This window comes from Lynx canadensis, chromosome D4, assembly GCF_007474595.2.
Source record: "Lynx canadensis isolate LIC74 chromosome D4, mLynCan4.pri.v2, whole genome shotgun sequence".
Lineage (NCBI taxonomy): Eukaryota > Metazoa > Chordata > Mammalia > Carnivora > Felidae > Lynx > Lynx canadensis.
In genome coordinates, this window is record NC_044315.2 from 72,191,816 (window position 1) to 72,212,057 (window position 20,242).

General features: G+C 40.9%; 1 protein-coding gene across 17 annotated transcripts in view; it reads right to left on the reverse strand.

Annotated features, from left to right (window-relative positions):
- Positions 1 to 20,242, reverse strand: part of SUSD1 (sushi domain containing 1) — a 288,718-nt gene that overhangs the window by 179,538 nt on the left and 88,938 nt on the right. For all 17 annotated transcript variants that reach the window (XR_003964319.1, XR_003964320.1, XM_030294183.1 and 14 more), the window contains exons 11-12: positions 9,572 to 9,663; positions 8,065 to 8,251 (exon numbers count right to left, since the gene is read on the reverse strand). Coding sequence is in view for 15 of the 17 variants with exons in the window: in XM_030294183.1 (XP_030150043.1) it covers positions 8,065 to 8,251; positions 9,572 to 9,663 (279 nt within the window). In the remaining 2 variants the exon portion in view is untranslated. The remainder of the gene's footprint in view (positions 1 to 8,064; positions 8,252 to 9,571; positions 9,664 to 20,242) is intronic.

Here is a 20,242-nt window from a genome sequence, read left to right on the forward strand (position 1 = left end):
CAAGCCCCGAGTCAGGCTCTGAGCTGAAGGTGGAGCCTACTTGGGATTCTCTCTCTCCCTCTGCCCCTCCCCTGCTCATGGTCTGTCTCTCCCCCTAAATAAATAAATAAATAAATAAATAAATAAATAAATAAATAAATAAATATTTTTTTAAAAAAGAAATATTAGGGTACCTGGGTAGCTCAGTCAGTTAAACATCTGACTCTTGGTTTCAACTCTGGCCATATCTCATGGGTTTCCTGAGTTCAAGCCCTCGTGTTGGGCTCCACACTGACAGTGCAGAGCCTGCTTGGGATTCTCTGTCTCCCTCTCTCTCTTCCCCTCCCCCATTTGTGCTGTCTCTATCTCTCTCAAAGCAAGTAAACGTTAAAAAAAAAAAAAAAAAAAAAGAAATACAATGTAGACAGCTGGTTGCAGGAGGAATTGAAAAAGAACCAAAGTACCAGTTGTCCAAAACCTTGTTAAGATGTGCCTGAGGTCTGAAGCAAGTGACAGCACTGAGAATGGAGAAGAGGGGGCAGGTGGAAGATACACTCAGGGAAAGAGAAAACAGAACGTGGTGGAAGATAAGGAAGAGGGAAGAATCTGGGCTTTGGTTTTGACAACTGAGTAAGCAGTGATGTCATGCAAGGTCTGGAAGAGAAGTTCAGAAGCAGCTCACTGACATGCTTGTGGAATTGTCCAGCCGGCAGTTAGAATGCAGGTCCAGACAGGAGCAAACCGTGGTGGTGCTTCAGAGTCAGCCGTCGGTAGTTCCCCGGGGTGATGGGGTAAATGCACCTCAGCACCGACCACTAGGATCCCCAGGCATCTGATACCAAGTGGAAGAGTGAGAGCCCCAGTAACTTTTATTAAACAGTGCTAAATCTAGAATTCCTTCCAAAGTCACCTAGATATGGCCACATAAATTACATTTCCATAAGCCTGTGGGATTGCTAGGGACCCTGGAAGGTGACCTGGAACAGCCCCTGCTTACACAGTCAGGGTCTCACAAAAGGCCTTGGAGGTCTACGCTGTTTCCAAGAGGTGTGTGTTCCAAAGAGATTCCGAAACTCACGCCCCTGAGGAAGACGACCGCCAGGTTCCCGCAGCCGCGATGGGGAGAGGAGGCTGAGGTTTGAAAAGCCTTGGCCAGGTCCTCCAGGGTAATGTGCCCCTTCCAGTCTGAGAATTTCTGCCCTCAGCCCTTCACGCTAACATTGAAATGCCCTTTCATTTGTGATGTCCTGTTGTCACAGTAAAGCAAGTGGTTTTTATCACACATTTCCTGTTTTCAGCCCAGAGGGGGATGAACTGTTCACTCTCTGAGAACCTTCCTCGGGCTCTTTTAAATTTTTCCTCTGTTTGCTCTTCTCTGATTAATAATTCCAGTTACTCTAGTCTTTTGGTTCACCTCTTAAGACTGCCCAGTTTTGCCCCATCCTCGGTACAAGCAGAACAAAGTGCTAGCTCAGCTGGGAGAAGGCAGGCCCACAGAAGGAGCTGGAAAGCCACCCCTGACTGTTTCGTGCTACACTGCCCTTTGCTAGTTTCATGCCTGCAGTTAGTTCTAAATGTGCCACTGCCATCCGGCCAATTCCATCCACATGTGACTTCCAGACTGCTTTCTGTTCCAAGACCTTCCCCACCTTCTATTTTAAATAGGCTACTTTTTTTTCACTCATGTAAAAGCTTGAACTTCATTAGGCAAGTTGCTTGCCTCATTTCAAGGTTAAATAATCTTAACTCCCAGCCATGTTTTCCGAGGTGCTATTCCCAGTCCCATGCCCCACCCCATCCCCCGGCCCCAGCTGCTGTCCTGGGTAGATGTGCTTTTCTTTACATTAGCCTCATTACTGATTTAAATCAAATCAGACCCAAGGCCAGAAATGGGTCATGTCTGGGCTGGAGAGTGTAGTTCTTCCACCCTGGGTATGTAAGATGGGGGAAGGCCCCAGAAGCAAATGACAAAGGAAAATATGGGGACTTCCATGTGAGAAAACTCTGGAGAGTAAGGAGAAAAGCAGTGAAAGAGAACTTTCCCTATAAAAAATTAAATATAGCATAAAATTACAATAATTGAAATAGTATGGTACAAGCCCAGGACAAGCAAAGGAATGGAAGAAACTAGACAGTCTAGAAAGAGATCCAAACAAATAAATGAGAATATAGTGCATGGCACAGACAGTCTTTCTAAAGGTAGTATGGGGGACACCTGGGGTCAGTTGGTTAAGTGTCCAACTTCAGTTCAGGTCATATTCTCATGGCTTGTGAGTTTGAACCCCGCATCAGGCTCAGTGCTGACAGCTCGGAGCCTGGAGCCTGCCTCTAATTCTGTCTGTTTCTCTCTCTGCCCCTCTCCCTCTCGTGCTCTCTCTAAAAAATAAATAAATATTTAAAAAATAATAATAATGTAAAAATTAAAAAAAAAAAAAAAGGTGGTGGGAAACTGGCTTATGAGTTAGGGAAAAAAAATACCCTGTAAATTTAGCCTTATACTATATATCAATTCCAAATGGGTCTAAGTTTAAAGGCAAAAAGCAAAACTATCAAGAAGCATCAGAGGGATGGCTCAGTCAGTAGAGCATTTGACCCTTGATCTTGGGGTTGTGAGTTCAAACCCTACATTGGGCACAGAGATTACTTTAAAAAAAAAAAAAGACGACGAAGCATTAGACAATATTAGAGAATAAGAACTGATCTAATTTCAGGGTGGGGAAAGGTTTTTCTTGGCATGACCAGAGGCAGAAACTATAAAAGAATCAAAAGAATTGATTACATGAAATTTTTAAATGTCTAAAATGTTAAAAAAGAATACTGACAAGAAAAATAAACAGTAAATAACCCAGGAGGTGGGTTATAATATGTATAACAAAAGGTTAATATCATTAATGTAGGCAAACTATTAAAATCAGTAAGAGAAAGGAAGTAATATAAGTGAAAATGTGTTAAAATTCCTCTAAAACACACCAACACGAATAAAAAGAACAGAAAAGAAAATTGAATCTGTGCCAAAACTAAAGCCCCAACTTTACGCTATAAATTTCAAGTAAATACAAGGAAATGACACACATAAATAAATACATACAAAGACACCACGTTGGTTCTTTTTGAATCCTTAGCACCTCCCCAGCAGATCACACTGCACACTTGGGGAGGCATGATCAACTGAAACTGACAGCAATAGAAACAATGGTAGCTTGCACCATAAGTCAGCAGCCATTACAAGGCTGGCTACATTCCCCCTATCGATGAAGTTGTGAGACTTGGCCTTCCGGGGAGAAGGAACAATCTTCTCTTCATCTTTACATCCCCCCCTTCAGCACTTAGCACAGGTCTTTGTACATAACCAGTCAATAAATATTTGCTGGGTTAAATTGTTAAATCACCCCATGCCCCTCCCACACTCTTCCACCACACACAGAAACTCTGGTTTTTAGGCTTCTGATGTAAAGAAATGTTCTCATTCATATTTTGTAAAAGCTAACGCTAATACAAGAAAATAACACACCCAGCCTATTTTCCTCTGCGGTGTATCATCTTGTCTCCATGGGGCCTAGGTCAGGGTGTGGATGCTTTCAGTGAGGGGAACTGGGAGATACCCATCCCCACATAGCCATTCACTTGGAGGTTTGGGATTTAGATCTGCTAGAAAGTAGCTGGGAGAGTTCGGGGGATGAGAGAATAGGTGGCCCATGGAGGTACGGAAGGGCCATACCTTCCTTCTGGTCTAACATTACATACCCAGATGTCAAAGAACTTGTGCCCATGAAAGACTCTCAGAGAGTCCGGACAAACACAGGAACAGCTGGGATGAAGGCCAGTCCCTCTCCGGACCTCTACTTAGCAGCTTCTGCCCCCTGGGAGCGAGGGGGACCAGCAGGAATAAGTGTGGTACCCTGGAAACAGCCTAAGGAAATAGGGTTCTCAGAGGACACAGGGGTGCACTGTCCTTGGGAAGTCTATGGGTAGCCAACCACGGACGAGAAGCCTCTGGCAGAAGAACTCACCAGACTTGGTCCTGTACAGTGCTTTCTGGGGACACCCAATAGGAAGAGAGGAGATATCAGACATGGGGGCTGTGGCTTCTAGTCCTGTGGGGGAATCAGAGCTACCCTGACTAGACCTCTCCATTCTCTCCATTAAAGGGACAGTCTGCTAATGCTCAGGACATACCTTTGTTTTTGATTGCTTTCCTGAATATCTGAAAAAAGTACATTCTCTTTTTCTTTTCCCGAATGCAGGCAGAGATGGGAAATTTCCCATATTAGTTTCCAGCCTTGGCACTAAAGGGCACCTTGGGAAGGAATGGTTTCCTTGACATCCTTTCTTCCCTTTTCTCCTCCAGCATTCTTGATTCTATAATAAATATTCAACCTCAAATTATCACCGTGTTGTGTACACAAGTGGTTTAGCTTAACCTTTCCACACACATTTGTTTTCTCTCTCCCCCGCCCCCCACTTTCCCTTCTCTGGTTTTTTCTCTCTCCCTATGGGAAGACAAGCTTTCTGACTTGGCTAGAAAATAGCATAACCAACGTGTGAAAGCTCTTCTGACTCTGGGTCTACACCAAGGATGGAGTTTGCTCTTTACCCTGTCCTAAAAGGAGTGTAAGTAGTGGAGCTCTTCCGAGGAATTCAGCTCACTGGGCTCTACCTGAGGGAGCCTGTCAACCCTGAGGCACAAGCCCTGGGAGAGGACCTGGTCTCCCCCTCCCCTCAGGCCAACACGCTCTCCTTTTCTCACTCCAACACTTTCCTCTGCCCTTCAACGTGCCTAGAACTTGCACCCTCCTCTGAGGTCAGCGATATATTTAAAGCACTACTCTTCATCCTGTTCCCATCAGGAAGATTTAGTTTAATGTAAGGCATTCGGAAGGGAAATTCCATTCACTTTCCTTCTGGGAAATCAGCTGCTGAGTTTTCCAGGCCCAAATCCCTTGCCTCACATTTCTGGTAAGATTGAAAAGTTCAGGATTTTATTGAAACACAGCCGTATCTTAGGCAATCAAGGCATACCTCTTCCTATCAACGCATAAGGCTCTCTTTTTTCCCCTTTTATAAAAAAAAAGAGAGTTTGGGTGGTTTTTTGTTTGTTTTTTACCTTTTGAAAAGATCATAACAACTTGAATTTTTCACTTTTTTAAATTTCAAATTCTTTAAAGTAGGGTAGAGTTGGAAAATATGCAGCCGTTGTCACAAAGAACTTTTTGAAGGGTCTCAACGGACTTAAATAGCTCAACAGTGTCCCCTGGTGGCCATGAGTACAGGGCGCTTCAGCTAAGGGGGCTATAGTTAGCCTACAAAACAAGATTAAAATAAATGTCTCCTCAAGAAGAGACTCCCTTATCCAACTCAAAAAATTTGAAATACTGATTTAAATCAGCAGTACAAACCAGCCAAACACAGTAAGGACCACAGAGCAGGAAACTAAATAGGTATTCATTTGACTAAGTCACCACAGAGAGATGCCCAATTGGACATTACTTCTCCTTCCAGCCTAAAACTTAGTAAATTCTTTTTTTTTTTTTTTTTTTTGAAAGCCTTTCTTAACTCACCAGCCATCCCCTCAATGCCAATACCATGCAATGGCCATTCAGGGTTTGTTGTGCTATGTGCCAGCACTATCTTTACATCTCTGCCTTCAAGGAGCTTAGTTGGGGAAAAGCAAATAAACAAGTAAACTAAAAAACACAAATTCTGGGGGTGCCTGGGTGGCCTAGTCGGTGAAGCGTCCGACTCTTGATTTGGGCCCAGGTCATGATCTCATGGTTTGTGGGTTCAAGCCCTGTGTTGGACTCTGCACTGACGGCCTGGAACCTGCTTGGGATTCTGTCTCCCTCTCTCTCTGTTCCTCCCCTGCTCTTGCAGCCTGCCTCTCCCTCCTTCCCTCCCTCTCTCTCCCCCCCCCCTCTCAAAATAAATAAACGTTAAAAAAATTTTTTTAAATACAAGTTCTGAAAACAAGTTCTATGATGAAATTCACACAGGATAAGTGGATAGCGAATGATGGGGTGGAGACGGAGGTTATTTTTGAAAGGACGGGCAGGGAGAGCTTCTCTAAGGTACTGGCATCTGAGCAGAGACCTGGATGATTATAAAGAAGCCATGTGCAGAGTGTGCACCAGGAACAGTAAACAGTAAATGGAAAGGCCTGGATGCACAAACAGGTTTGACCCATCTGAGGAACAGCGAAGAAGGCAGGAGGGCAGCAGATGCTAGCTAGAAACAGAGAGAGCAGAGATGTAGTCAGGGAGACAGGGAGCCAGACTCCATGCTTCATGGTAAGAACGTGGATTCTATTCTAATTCTAATGCTAATGCAAACTCATTGGACGGTTTTGAGCTGGGGATGACACATTCTCCTATGCATTTTTAAAAGATCACTCTGACTTCTGAGTCAGAAGTCAGACTCAGACCATCTTTTTAAAGTTATGGTCTCACCACACTTGGGAATGGGGGTGAGGGGTGGGAGACTGACAGGCACCCGTGAAAGCAGAAAGACCAGTAAGAAAGTCAGTGTAGGAGTCCAAGCAAGAGGTTGCTGACTTGGATAAGGTTGCTTTGTGGTGAAGGTGAAGATGGAGAGAAGTGGGTGGATTCCAAATATATTTTAGAAACAAAAGCAGAAGTTGGTCGGGAAGGGTAGAAGCTTTTTCGCCTGAGCAACAGGTGAACAGGAATGCCAATAACCAAGATAGGGAAGCCTGGACGGAAAATGGCTTTGAAGGTGAGAGAAGGGTTGAGAAATCAAAATCCTCTTGGACTTGTCAATTGGGTGTGCAAGAAGTTGTTTAAAAGATGACTGGATATATGAGCATGGCACTCAGGGGAGAATCTGGGACTAGGATACATATCTGGGAATCCTCAGCATACAGGCAATATTCTTAGCTGGGCAGAGGGGGTAGATAATGAAGGAAAAGGAAGAAGAACAGGCAGAGAGGGCATCCGTAAAAGAGGACTGAGCAAAGAGGAGCCAGCAAAGAGGACTGAGAAGGAGCAGCCAGTGAGGCAGGAGGACCTAAAAGCCCAGAGAAACTGTATTTCAAGAAGGCAGGAATGCCAAATGCTATGGTGGGGGAGGGGGTGGGGGGGCGGGGAAGGGAATAAAAATTTAATAAAAACAAAATCGGGCAGCGGATTTTGCAAGATGGAGACACTTTCAGTAAAGCAGTGTGGCCAGGACCACCACCTCCAGTTTGGAAACAGTTAAAGGAAGTACCTGAAGTAAGGATGTGGAGTCTATAGAACAGACACTTCTTTCAAGGAGTTTTATGGTAAAGGGGATGCTGAAAGAAGTAGCTGGGGGGAATACGGGCTCAAAGGAAGTGAGTTTTTTAGTTTCTTTGGTTTTCATTTAAAAATGGAGATCCTACAACATGCTTGTGCAGTGCTAGGATGATTTCTCTACTGGGGATGATGACTGGGCAGGAAGGGACGGGATCCAACACACCCATTGAGGGGAGCAGTCACCTGAGGAGTGGGGACCAGAGAGAAGACAGAACACACGGTTCTGCACGAGAGTAGCAATGGGAGACTTGGGAGAGGCAAGTCCTCCGTGATGACTTCTAATTGCTCGGTGAAGTAAGAAACAAGAAGACAATACTCCGAGTCTTAGCTCAACTCTCCCAGATTTGAAGAGAGACAAGAAAATGAGAGGAAAGTGAATTTTCCAGGGACCAGAGTGGGACTGCCTATCACTTCTCCCTGGAAAGGACAGACTCTTGAGGCACTTGCGACAGAATGATGATTAACTCATGTTACTGAGAAACAGTACTAATGAGAGAAAATTCTTTTTAGGTATGAAATGTTTGAACTATTTCAAATATCCGGAAGGAATGTAACCAGCATTCATAGACACGCTAGCCGGATTTAATTCGCATTAATGGTTTGTTTCAGCTGTCTTTTTAAGGAATAAAATATTACAGTCACAGTTACAGTAGTCTCTCCAGTTCCACGCCCTTTTTCCTCTCGCTCTTCAAGTTCATTCTTTAATGATAGGAAGCAATAGTGTTTCTCTCTATCTGGGCCCATCTACGGCTCTGTGGTGACTTCGTTCATCCAAATGCTGTTATTCAAGATTTACCTGTTATCTGGGTTGTCAGGGAGAGGACCACAGGAAGTTCAGAAGACAAAGCCTGGACGTGGACACTGTAGTTGGTGCCCGGATGCAGGTCCAAGCACACCTCGGGAGCCTGACTGCTGGTAGTGATATTAAAGATTATTTCCTGGGAAAATTCCTTCTGATACCATCTCTGGCCCTGAATGTGGAACTGAAACACAGAAAAGTTCACTAGGTGAATGGCTGGCCTGGAAGGCTCCAAATGCCTCCAAACCTTTTCTCATGAGCAATCTTGCTCTTAACTCTAAAGTTCCTTCAAAAAGTGAAATACAACAGTAAACAAATATTAGAGACGTAATACCATAAATACTGTCGCCACGATATATCAGCGCAATAAAAATAGCTTTAAATCAAAATGTGCGAAAGGCCGAGGCCCCAGTACTGACAATTTTCTTGGTCTCGTTCTCACATATACAATGAGCAATGTGAAAGTCTGCTCATATACAATGAGCAAAACTACAGGAGCAAAGCCACAGAACATTTTCCTAGAAAGAAAACGAAGGGGCGTCCAGGTGGCTCAGTTGGTTAAGCATCCGACTTCTGCTCAGGTCATGATCTCATGGCTTGTGAGTTCAAGCCCCACACGGGGCTCTGGGTGGACAGCTCAGAACTTGGAGCCTGCTTCGGATTCTGTGACTCCTCTCTCTCTGCCCCTCCCCTGCTCACACTCTGTCTCTCTCTCAAAAATAAACATTAAATAAAAGTTAAAAGAGAGAAAGAAAGCAAGAGAAAGAAAGAAAGAACAAAAGGAAGGAAGGAAGGAAGGAAGGAAGGAAGGAAGGAAGGAAGGAAGGAAGGAAGGAAGGAAGGAAGGAAGGAAGGAGGGAGGGAGGGAGGGAGGGAGGGAGGGAAGGAAGGAAGGAAGGAAGGAAGGAAGGAAGGAAGGAAGAAAGAAAGAAAGAAAGAAAGAGGAATCTGAACTAAGCCTTCTCCAGAGCAGGACCTGAATTAGGAAACTCCAAGCTGGTCTGGTAAAACCTCGGCAGGATTCTTCTCCTCTGCCTGCCCCCTTCTGACATTCCCTCCATTTTCCTGGAATATCCCAGTACAGGGGCCAATACACATACTTTTCTGCCCACTTAAATTCTTCTAGTAGCAGCTCATCCCACGGGCTTTACCTTTCTTATTCACAACTGCATCTAGCTTCAAAAATTCCCCTTGACTCCCTAGACGATATGTTCATACCCTGGTCAGAGACGCATGCAAAAGCCATGGATTCCTTCCACGGATCCTGTGTGAGCATCAGCTCTGCATCAGGCTACGTGCCCAAAGAAACTTTCATGACTTACTCATCAATCCCCAAGGTCTCTCTCTTCAAATATGCACTAAAGTGCCCATCTTCTTGCTTGTGCTTGCAATTGCCACTATCAATCCGCCATTGATAATCACAGCTGTCGAAGTAGATTTTTAGGTTCACTGATATTTTTTAAGCCTCCCACACAAGACAACATCTATACATAGAGTAACTTACTGAATACATCTCCTCTGTATCAGCTGTTTTTGTACTTCTCCATCTCAAGCAGGTTTCATTAAATATTGAAATGTTACTGATGATCTGTTTTACTGCAGGGGGGAAAGAATGAGAAATCAACTTACACTCTATACAAACATGCTACCTTTTATAGAGCATGCAGCTCCTGATCTCAGGGTTGTGAGTTTGAGCCCCACAGTAGGTATAGAGATTACTTAAAAAATAAAATCTATAAAATAGAATGCTATCTTGTCATGGAATCACTTACACAGGACAATTTCAGTAGTACTTTAATTTAGAAATTAGTGGTGGCAGTCTGAGAAACACCACTTTTACATTTATGTAAACTCAATCTTAATGTAAGATTTAAAATCAAAAGATACCCAATCAGAGGATCCCTTTTAAAAATTACTTAAATCCAGTCACTGCAAACTCCCCTGGTTTACTAACCTAAAACTGCAATTCGGGCTTAGACAACCTCATTTATACAGATAAGTATCAATTTCAAATTCTGAGCAGGGAGCAACACTTGAGCAGAGCATTGAGAAGTGCTCTTCTTTGAGGAACTGAAAAACAATTTGCTAAGAAGTTTCACAGCAACACTGCCATGATTAATAAATCATAAAGACAACTCCCAAAGCACCTGAAAAAAAGAAAAGTCTCAAGGGAACCAAGCCTTTATTGTGTAAACCCCTGGCCTGACAGGTTCCTATGAATGAAGCCACATTGGTAGATGTGACCCTTCTTTATGGATTGGGCAGCTTTGCCCAGAGAAAACCTGTTCCACAGGTCACAAGCTGTACTTCAAATGTTGTAAGACAGAGTAGGTAAGAAAGTACAGGTGTTTCAGAATAATGGAATCTCACTATTGGGTACAGAATTTAAAGATAACTAGCAGTAGTCCAAGGAACTTTATACTTATGAAACTTTCAAAAACCGATAACCTCAACACTATTTAGGTTGCAGACCATACAAAAAGGTAGAAAGTTTCCCAATTTACTCAAGATGACTGGATATCCACAATTCCTAAATTGTGCAAGCAGTTACAAAACACACTATGCCAAACTCACTTATCATTATAAATGCAAAAACCTAAAATAAAATATTTGTAAACATAAGTCAGCAGTACCTTCAAAGAACAATACACTATGATCCAGGAAGATTCATTCCAGGAATACAGAGGTGATCATTATTGGGAAAGTATTAATAGATTAAAAGGGAAAGGCCACATGGTTACTTCTATATCCATTATGGTTAACACATTTAATACATGTTCCTGACTAAAAATCTTAGTCAACTAAGATTTAATTTGATAGAAACTCCTTAATTTAAGAGTGTTTATTAGAAACCACCATCCTTGCTGGTAAAATAATGAAGCAATTTCTAGTAAAGTCAAGAACAATACAAAGATGCATGTTCTCATAGCTATTATTTAGCATCAGCTATGAGATTCTAGATGACATGGAGAGAGGCAAGAACAAAATGAGCTATAAATACCAGGAAGAAAGGGAATAATGCAACTTCCAGTAAATCTAAGAGAATCAACTGAAAACAAATATGAAATCACTTGAAAACAAGAGAAAAACACATGCAAATAATGGAGTTTGGCAAAGTGTACCCAAATATAAGAACACAGAAAAACTAGTCATTTTCAATAGATCTATAAGAACAAGTATGGTAGGCTAAAAACAGGCCCCCTCAAAATGTCCACATCCATCTGTGACCATGTTACCTTACATGGCAGAGGGACTCTGCAATTGATTAAGATAGGGAGATTATCCAAGATTATCCAGATGAGCCCAATGTAGTGACCTTGGTCCTCATAAGAGAGAGACAAGAAGATCAGGGTTAGAGAGAGATTCAAGGACAAAAGCAGCAGTTAAACCAACGAGCTTCAAAGATGGAGGATGGGGCCCAAGCTAAGGAATGTTAGTAGGATCTAGAAACTCGAAAGGACAAGGAAATTGATTCTCTCCTCCAGCTTCCAGAATGAATACACACCTGCTGACACCATCATTTTAACAGAATGGAACTGATTTGAACTTCGGACCTCCAGAACTATAAGTTCATGTTGTTTTAAGCCACTAAATTGGTGGTAATTTGTCAAACTAGCAATAGGAAACTAAAACAACAAATAAACTACAACAAAAAGATGCAGTACCCAGCCATCACAGTTCACTGTGCCCAGCCACCGGGTTCAGATTAGTCCCAGCCACTGATGCATACCATGGCCAGCCTCATGTCCCCAGCAACACCAGCACGCAGCCCCCAGCCACCATAGTGCTTCAGGAAATCCAGTATAGAACTAGTGACCCAGCACAAATTTTGCTAACACCACCACTTGCTCTCAAGTTCCCCGGCAGGCATGCCCACCCTGCCTGGGCCCCACTAACACCACAGAGAGCAAGCACAGCCCACAACAGGCAGAGAATCAGTGCAAACAACTGCACTGAAGGGAAAAGTGATTCAGACACTACAGCAGACTACACACATAGCAGCACATATAGGATACTCTCCTGAAGTGCCAGGTTCTGGTGAACAGAGGAGACTGCACTGTAGGGCACTCCAAGACCTCTTCTTCATAAAGTCACTACTTTCAAGATCAGAAGACACAGCTGACTTTCTTAACACACAGAAACAAACACAGAGAGGCAGACAAAACAAGGAAACAGAGAAATTTATCCCAAATGAAATACGAAGACAAGGCCATGACCAGAGATCTAAGTGAAACAGATATAAGTAACATTACTGATAGAGAATTTAAGGCAATTATCATAAGGATAATCACTGGACTTAAGAAAAATAGTGGAAGACATGAGTTGAGACCCTTAGCACAAAGATAAAGAATAATATAGCAGAGATAAAGGGCTCAATAAACAAAATGAGAAACACACTTGATGGAATGAACAGAAGAATGGAAGAAGAGGAATGAATTAGTGACCTAGAAGACAGAGTAATAGGAAGTAATGAAGCTGAATAAAAGAGAGAAAAAAGAATCATGCAGAATAGGAACTCAGTGACTCCATCATATGCAATGACATTCATAGTATAGGAGTCCCAGACGAAGAAGAGAGACAGAAAAGGAGGCAGAGAATTTATTTGAGGAAGTAGTGACCGAAAAATTTCCTAATCTGGGGAAGGAAACAGATATCCAGATCCAGAAGGCACAGAGAACTCAAATCAAAATCAACAAAAGCAGACCCACACCAAGACATATTGTAATTAAATGGCAAAATATAGTGGTAAAGAAAACATTTTTAAAGCAGCAAAAAAAAAGAAGACGGTTACTTACAATGGAAAATCCATAAGGCTAACAGGAGACTTTTCAACAAAAACTTTGTAAGCCAGAAGGGAATGGCATGGTATATTCAAAGTGCTGAATGGGAAATATCTGCCACAAAAGATGCTCTATCCAGCAACAGAAGGAGAGATAAAGAGTTTCCCAGACAAACAAAAACTAAAAGAGTTCAACCAAATCAGGCCTGCAAGAAATATTAAAGGGGGCTCTTTGAGTGGAGAGACCAAAAATGACAGTATAAAGGAAGGAAACACAAAAGCAATAAAAATGAATGTTTCTGTAAAAAATCAGTCAAGGAATTCACAAAATAAAAGAATATAAGGGGCACCTACCTGGGTGGCTCAGTTAGTTAAGCATCCAACTTTGGCTCAGGTCATGAGCTCATGGCTCATGAATTCAAGCCGCACTTCGGGCTCCGTGCTGACAGCTCAGAGTCCACAGACTGCATTGGGTTCTGTGTCTCCATCTCTCTCTGCCTTTCCCTTGCTCATACTGTCTCTCTCCCTCTCAAAAATAAATAAACATTAATATATATAATATATATATGCTATATATATATATGATATATATTACATATACATATTATGCATATATATATTACATGTAATATATATTATATTATATATTATATATATATAAGAGGCACCTGGGTGGTTCAGTCAGTTGGGCCTCTGACTTGGGCTCAGATCATGATCTCATGGTTTGTGGGTTTGAGCTCTGTATTGGGCTCTGTGCTGACAGCTCAGAGCCTGGAGCCTGCTTTGGATTCTGTGTCTCCCTCTCTCTCTGGCCCAATCCTGCTTGTGCTCTTTCTCTGTCTCTCAAAAACAAATAAACATTCAAAAATACACACACACACACACACACACACACACACACAAATAAAATATAATAACATATATCTAAAATATGGGGAGGAGAGGAAAAAAGACAGGGTTCAAACTTGAATGATCATCAGCTGAATACAGACTGCTATATGCAGAAGACATTAGATACAAACCTAATAGAAACCATATATTTAAAACCTTTAATAAACATGTAAAGAATAAAGAGGAAGAAATCCAAATACATCACTAAAGAAAACTGGTGCACCTGTGTGGCTCAGTCAATTAAGTGCCCAACTCTTGATTTCAGCTCAGGTCATGATCTCAAGGTCCATGAGATCGAGTCCCACATCCTGCTCTCTGCTGACAGTGTGAAGCCTGCTTCGAATTCTCTCTCCCTCTCTCTTTTCCTCTCCCTCCCTCTCTCTCTCTCTCAAAATAAGTAAATAAACCTTAAAAAAGAAAAGGAAGAAGAAAACCAGTAAACTGTGAGAGAGAGAAAGAGAAGAAAGAATCAGAGAAAAATTTCAGAAACAACAAGTAATGAAATGGCAACAGATACGTATCTATTGATAATTACTTTGAATGTAAATGGACTAAACACTCCAATCAAAAGACACAGGGTGACAGAATGAATAAAAAAACAAGACCCATCTATATGCTGCCTACAAGAGACTCATTTCAGACCTAAAGACACCTGTAGATTGAAAGTGAGGGGGTAGACAAGGGATACAGGAGTACTGATGCATAGGGGCACTTGTACCCCAATGTTTATAGCAGCACTCTCAACAATAGCCAAATTATGGAAAAAGCCTAAATGTCCATCAACTGATGAATGGATAAAGAAATTGTGGTTTATATACACAATGGAGTACTACGTGGCAATGAGAAAGAATGAAATATGGCCCTTTGTAGCAACAGGGATGGAACTGGAGAGTGTGATGCTAAGTGAAATAAGCCATACAGAGAAAGACAGATACCATATGTTTTCACTCTTATGTGGATCCTGAGAAACTTAACAGAAACCCATGGGGGAGGGGAAGGGAAAAAAATAAAAAAGGAGGTTAGAGTGGGAGAGAGCCAAAGCATAAGAGACTCTTAAAAACTGAGAACAAACTGAGGGTTGATGGGGGGTGGGAGGATGGGGAGGGTGGGTGATGGGTATTGAGGAGGGCACCTTTTCGGATGAGCACTGGGTGTTGTATGGAAACCAACTTGACAATAAACTTCATATATTGAAAAAAAATTTTTTAAATAAAGTAAAAAAAAGAAAATAAAAAAATAAAAGTAACACTCATTAAAAAAAAAGAAAGTGAGGGGGTAGAGAAACACGTGTCATGCAAATGAATGTCAAAAGAAAACTGGAGTAGCAATACTTAGACAACATAGACTTTAAAACAAAGGCTGTCGGGGTGCCTGAGTGGCTCAGTTGGTTAAGCATCCAACTCTGGATCTTGGCTCAGGTCATGATCTCAACTCAAGTCATGATTTCACGGTTTGTGGATGTGAGCCCCACACTGGGCTCTATGCTGGCAGCACAGAGCTTGCTTGGGATTCTGTCTCTCCCTCTCTCTGCCCCTCCCCCGCTTGTGCACAGGTGTAGTGCACACTCTCTCTCTCAAAATAAATAAATAAACTTAAAAGAAAAAAGACTGTAATAAGAGTCAAAGAAGGAAACTACATAATAATAAAGGGGACAATCCAACAAGAAGATATAACAATTGTAAATATTTATGCACCCAATATGAAAGCATCCAAATACACAAAACCTTTACTAACAAACATAAAGGAACTAATCAATAGTAATACAATAATAGTAGGGGGCTTTAACATCCCACTTATGTCAATGGACAAATCATCTAAACACAAAATCAACAAGGAAATAGTGGCTTTGAATGACCCATTGGAACAGATGGATTTAACAGATATATTCAGAACATTCCAACCTAAAACGACAGAATATACATTCTCTGCAAGTACATGGAACATTCTCCAGAAAGATCATATATTAGGCCACATAACCAGCCTCAACAAATTCAAAAAGACTGAAGTCATACCATGTATCTTTTCTGACCACAGTACTATAAAAATAGAAGTCAACCACAAGAAAAAATCTGGAAAGCACACAAATACATGGAGGTTAAGTAACATGCCGCTAAATAATGAATGGGTCAACCAAGAAATCAAGAAGAAATAAAAAAGTAGGGCACTTGGGTGGCTCAGTCAGTTAAGCGTCTTAACTCTTGATTTCGGCTCAGGTCATGATCTCATGGTTCATGGGACCAAGCCCCACATTGGGCTCTGCACTGACAGCCCAGAAATTTCTTGGGAATCTCTCTGCTCTTCCCTTGCTCTCTTTCTCTCTCAAAATAAATAAGCATTTAAAAAAAGATAAAAAACTACATGGAAACAAATGAAAATGAAAACACAACAGTCCAAACCTGTGGGATGCAGCCAAAGTGGTTCTAAGAGGGAAGTTTATAGTAATATAGGCCTACCTCAAGAAGAAAAATCTCCCATAAACAACATAAACTTACACCTAAAGAAGCTAGAAAAAGAACAAACAAAACCTAAATCTAGAAGAAGTAAGTAAATAATAAAGATTAGAGCAGAAATAAATTATATAGAAACTAAAAAAACAATAGAACCAATCAATGAAACTAGGACCTGGTTCTCTGGGGGGAAAAAAAAACGGTTTAAAACCTTTAGCCGGATTTATCAAGAGAAAAAGGAGAAAGGACTCAAATAAAATCACAAATGAGAAAGGAGAAAATAACAACTAATATCACAGAAATACAAACTCTTGTAAGAGAATATTACGAAAAACTATATGCCAATAAATTACACAACCTAGAAGAAATGGATAAATTTCTAGAAACATGTAAACTACCACAACTGAAAAAGGAATAAATAGAAAATTTGAAGAGACCAATGATTAGCCAAGAAATTAAATCTGTAATCAAAAAACTCACAACAAACAAAAGTTCAGGAACAGATGGCTTCACAGGTGAATTCTACCAAGCATTTAAGGAAAAATTAATACCTATTTCTCTCAAACTATTTAAAAAAAAAAAAAACAGAAAAGCAAGGGCAAGTTCCAAATTCATTCTTTGAGGCCAGCATTATCCTGATACAAAAACTGGATAAAGACACCACTAAAAAAGAGAACTACGGAGCAATATCCCTGATGAACACAGACACATAAAAATCCTCTTTAAAATACTAGCAAACTGAATCCAACAATACATTAAAAAAAATCATTCACCATGATCAAGTGGGATTTATTCCTAGGTCACAAGGGTGATTCAATATTCGCAAATCAATCAACATGATACATCACCTCAATATGAGAAAGGATAAGAACCATATGATCTCAGATGCAGAAAAAGCATGTGACAAAGTACAACATCTATTCATGATAAAAACGCTCAGCAAGTAGGTTTAGAGGGAGTATACCTGAACTTAATAAAGGTCTTATATGAAAAACCCACAGCTATCATCCTTAATGGGGAATCACTGAGAGCTTTTCCCCTAATGTCAAGAACAAGATAAGGATATTCGCTCTCAACACTTTTATTCAACATAATACTTAAAGTCCTAGCCACAACAATCAGACAACAAAAAGAAATAAAAAGCATCCAAATTGCTAAAGAAGTAAAACTCTCATTATTTGCATGATATGAGACATACATATGTATACACACACACACACACACACATATATATATATATATATATATATATCCTGAAAGATTCCACCAAAAAATTGCTAGAACTGAGAAACAAATTCAGTAAAGTGGCAGGATACAGAATCAAGGTACAGAAATCTGTTGCATTTCTACACAACAATAATGAAGCAGCAAAAAGAGAAATTAAGAAAACAATCCCACTTACAATTGCACCAGGAATAATAAGGTACCCAGGAATACATCTACCAAAGAGGTAAAAGACCTGTACTCTGAAAACTATAAAACACTGATGAAACAAATGGAAGATGACACAAAGAAATGGAAAGACATTCCATGCTCACAGATAGGAAGGATAAGTATTGTTAAAATATCCCTGCTACCCAAAGCAATCTACAGATTTAATGCAATCCCTATCAAAATACCAATAGCAATTTTCACAGAACTAAGACAAACAATTCTAAAATTTGTATGCAACCACCAAAGACCTTGAATAGTCAAAGCAATCCTGAAAAGGAAAAGCAAAGCTGGGGGCATCACAAATCTGGACTTCAAGTTTTATTACAAAGCTACAGTAATCAAAACACTTGAGACTGGCACAAAAAAAAAGACACACAGATCAATGGCACAGAATAGAAAACCCAGAAATGAACCCACAATTATATGGTCGATTAATCTTCAACAAAAGAGGAAGAATATCCAATGGGAAAAGTCTCTTCAATAAACGGTGCTGGGATGGCATCATGAAAAAGAAAAAAAAAAGGACTGTTTGCACCATATGCAAAAATAAATTCAAAATGGATTAAAGAGGGGGGCCTGGGTGGCTCAGTTGGTTAAGCATCCAACTTGAGCTCAGGTCACGATCTCACGGTTCATGAGTTCAAACCCCATGTAAGGCTCTATGAAGACACCTCAGAGCCTAAAGCCTATTTCAGATACTGTGTCTCCCTTTCTCTCTCTCTCTGCCCTCCCCTGCTTACACTCTGTCTCTCTCTCTCTCTCTCTCTCTCTCTCTCTATCAAAAATAAATAAACATTAAAAAAATTTTTTTAATGGATTAAAGACTTAAATGTGAGACCTGAAACCATAAAAAATCCTAGAAGAGAACACAGGCAGTAATGTTGTTGACATGGGCCATAGCAACTTTTTTCTAAATATGTCTCCTGAGGCAAGAGAAACAGAAGCAATAAGTAAACTATTGGGACCACATCAAAATAAAACACTTCTTCACAGCAAAGGAAACAATCAACAAAACCAAAGGCAACATACAGAATGAGAGAAGATATTTGCGAATGACATATCTGGTAAAGGGTTAGTATCCAAAATAAATAAAGAACTTATAAAACTCGACATCCAAAAACCAAATAATCCAATTAAAAATGGGTAGAAGACATGAACAGACATTTCTACAAATAAGACATACAGATGGTCAACAGACACATGAAGAGATGCTCATCTTCACTTACCATCAGGGAAATGCAAATCAAAACTACACTGAGTTATCACCTCACACCTGTCAGAATGGCTAAATGTAACAACACAAGAAATAACAGGTGTTGGTGAGGATGTGGAGGAAGGAACACTCCTACACTCTTAGTGGGAATGCAAACTGGTGAAGCCACTGTGGAAAACAGTATAGAAGTTCCTCAAATATTAAAAAAAAAGAACTATCCTAGGGGCACCTGGGTGGCTCAGTCAGTTAAGCCTCCAACACTTGATTTCGGGTCAGGTCATATAATCTCAAAGTTTGTGAGATGGAGCCCCACGTTGGGCTCTGCGCTGACAGCAAGGAGCCTGCTTCAGATTCTCTCTCTCTCCCTCCCTCTCTCTCTCTCTCTCTCTCTCTCTCTGCCCTACCCTCTTCCCCCTCTCGAGCACACACACGTGCACTTTCTCTCTCAAAAATAAATAAATAAGCTTAAAAAAAAAAAAGAAGTAGGTGACAGAGATTAAGAAGTGCACTTGTCATGATGAGCACCAAGTAATGTAAGGAAGTGTTGAGTTACTACACTGTACACCTGAAACTAATATAATACTTTGTGCTAACTAAAATTAAGACTGGGGCGCCTGGGTGGCTCAGTCGGTTGAGCGTCCGACTTCAGCTCAGGTCATGATCTCACACTTCGTGAGTTCGAGCCCCGCGTCCGGCTCTGTGCTGACAGCTCAGAGCCTGGAGCCCGCTTCAGATTCTGTGTCTCCCCCTCTCTCTGTCCCTCCCCTGCTCATGCTCGGTCTCTCTCTGTCTCAAAAATAAATTTAAAAAAATAAATAAATAAAATAAAATTAAGACTAAATTTTTAAAAAATTAAATAAAATAATCAAAAGATCCTTATCCACAGGAGAAGAAACCACAAACTTCAAATAAAATAGAATAGGAATAGATTTATTAGAAATAAATCTAACTAGAAATGTCCAAGACTTATGAAGATTTTTTTTTTCAGGACAGAAAAGAAAACAATAGAGAAATGCCACATCCATGAATGGAAAGACTCAAAAGTGAACCTTCTTGGAACGTGGTGAGTTTACACATTCATTCAATAAATACTTAGAAAGTTCTTACCATCTACAGGCATGCTTTAGGGGCTAGGGATAAAGTGGAGAGGAAACAAAGTTGCTACACCTAAGGGAATTCATTCTAGCAAAAAAGGCAGAAAATAAATAAGTAGACAAAACAAATAAAAAATATAATCTTGTGTGCTGGTAAAGTCTGAAGAAAAGCAACGCAGGAGGCTAGAAAGCACAGAGATGATTTGTGAGCAGAGACCCGACGGATGTGAGTCACCAAGAATGGAAGAAGAGCAGTCAGAGGGAGCTCCAAGGTCTGTGTCCCCCGTGTAGGACATCAGCTTGGCACACTCACTGA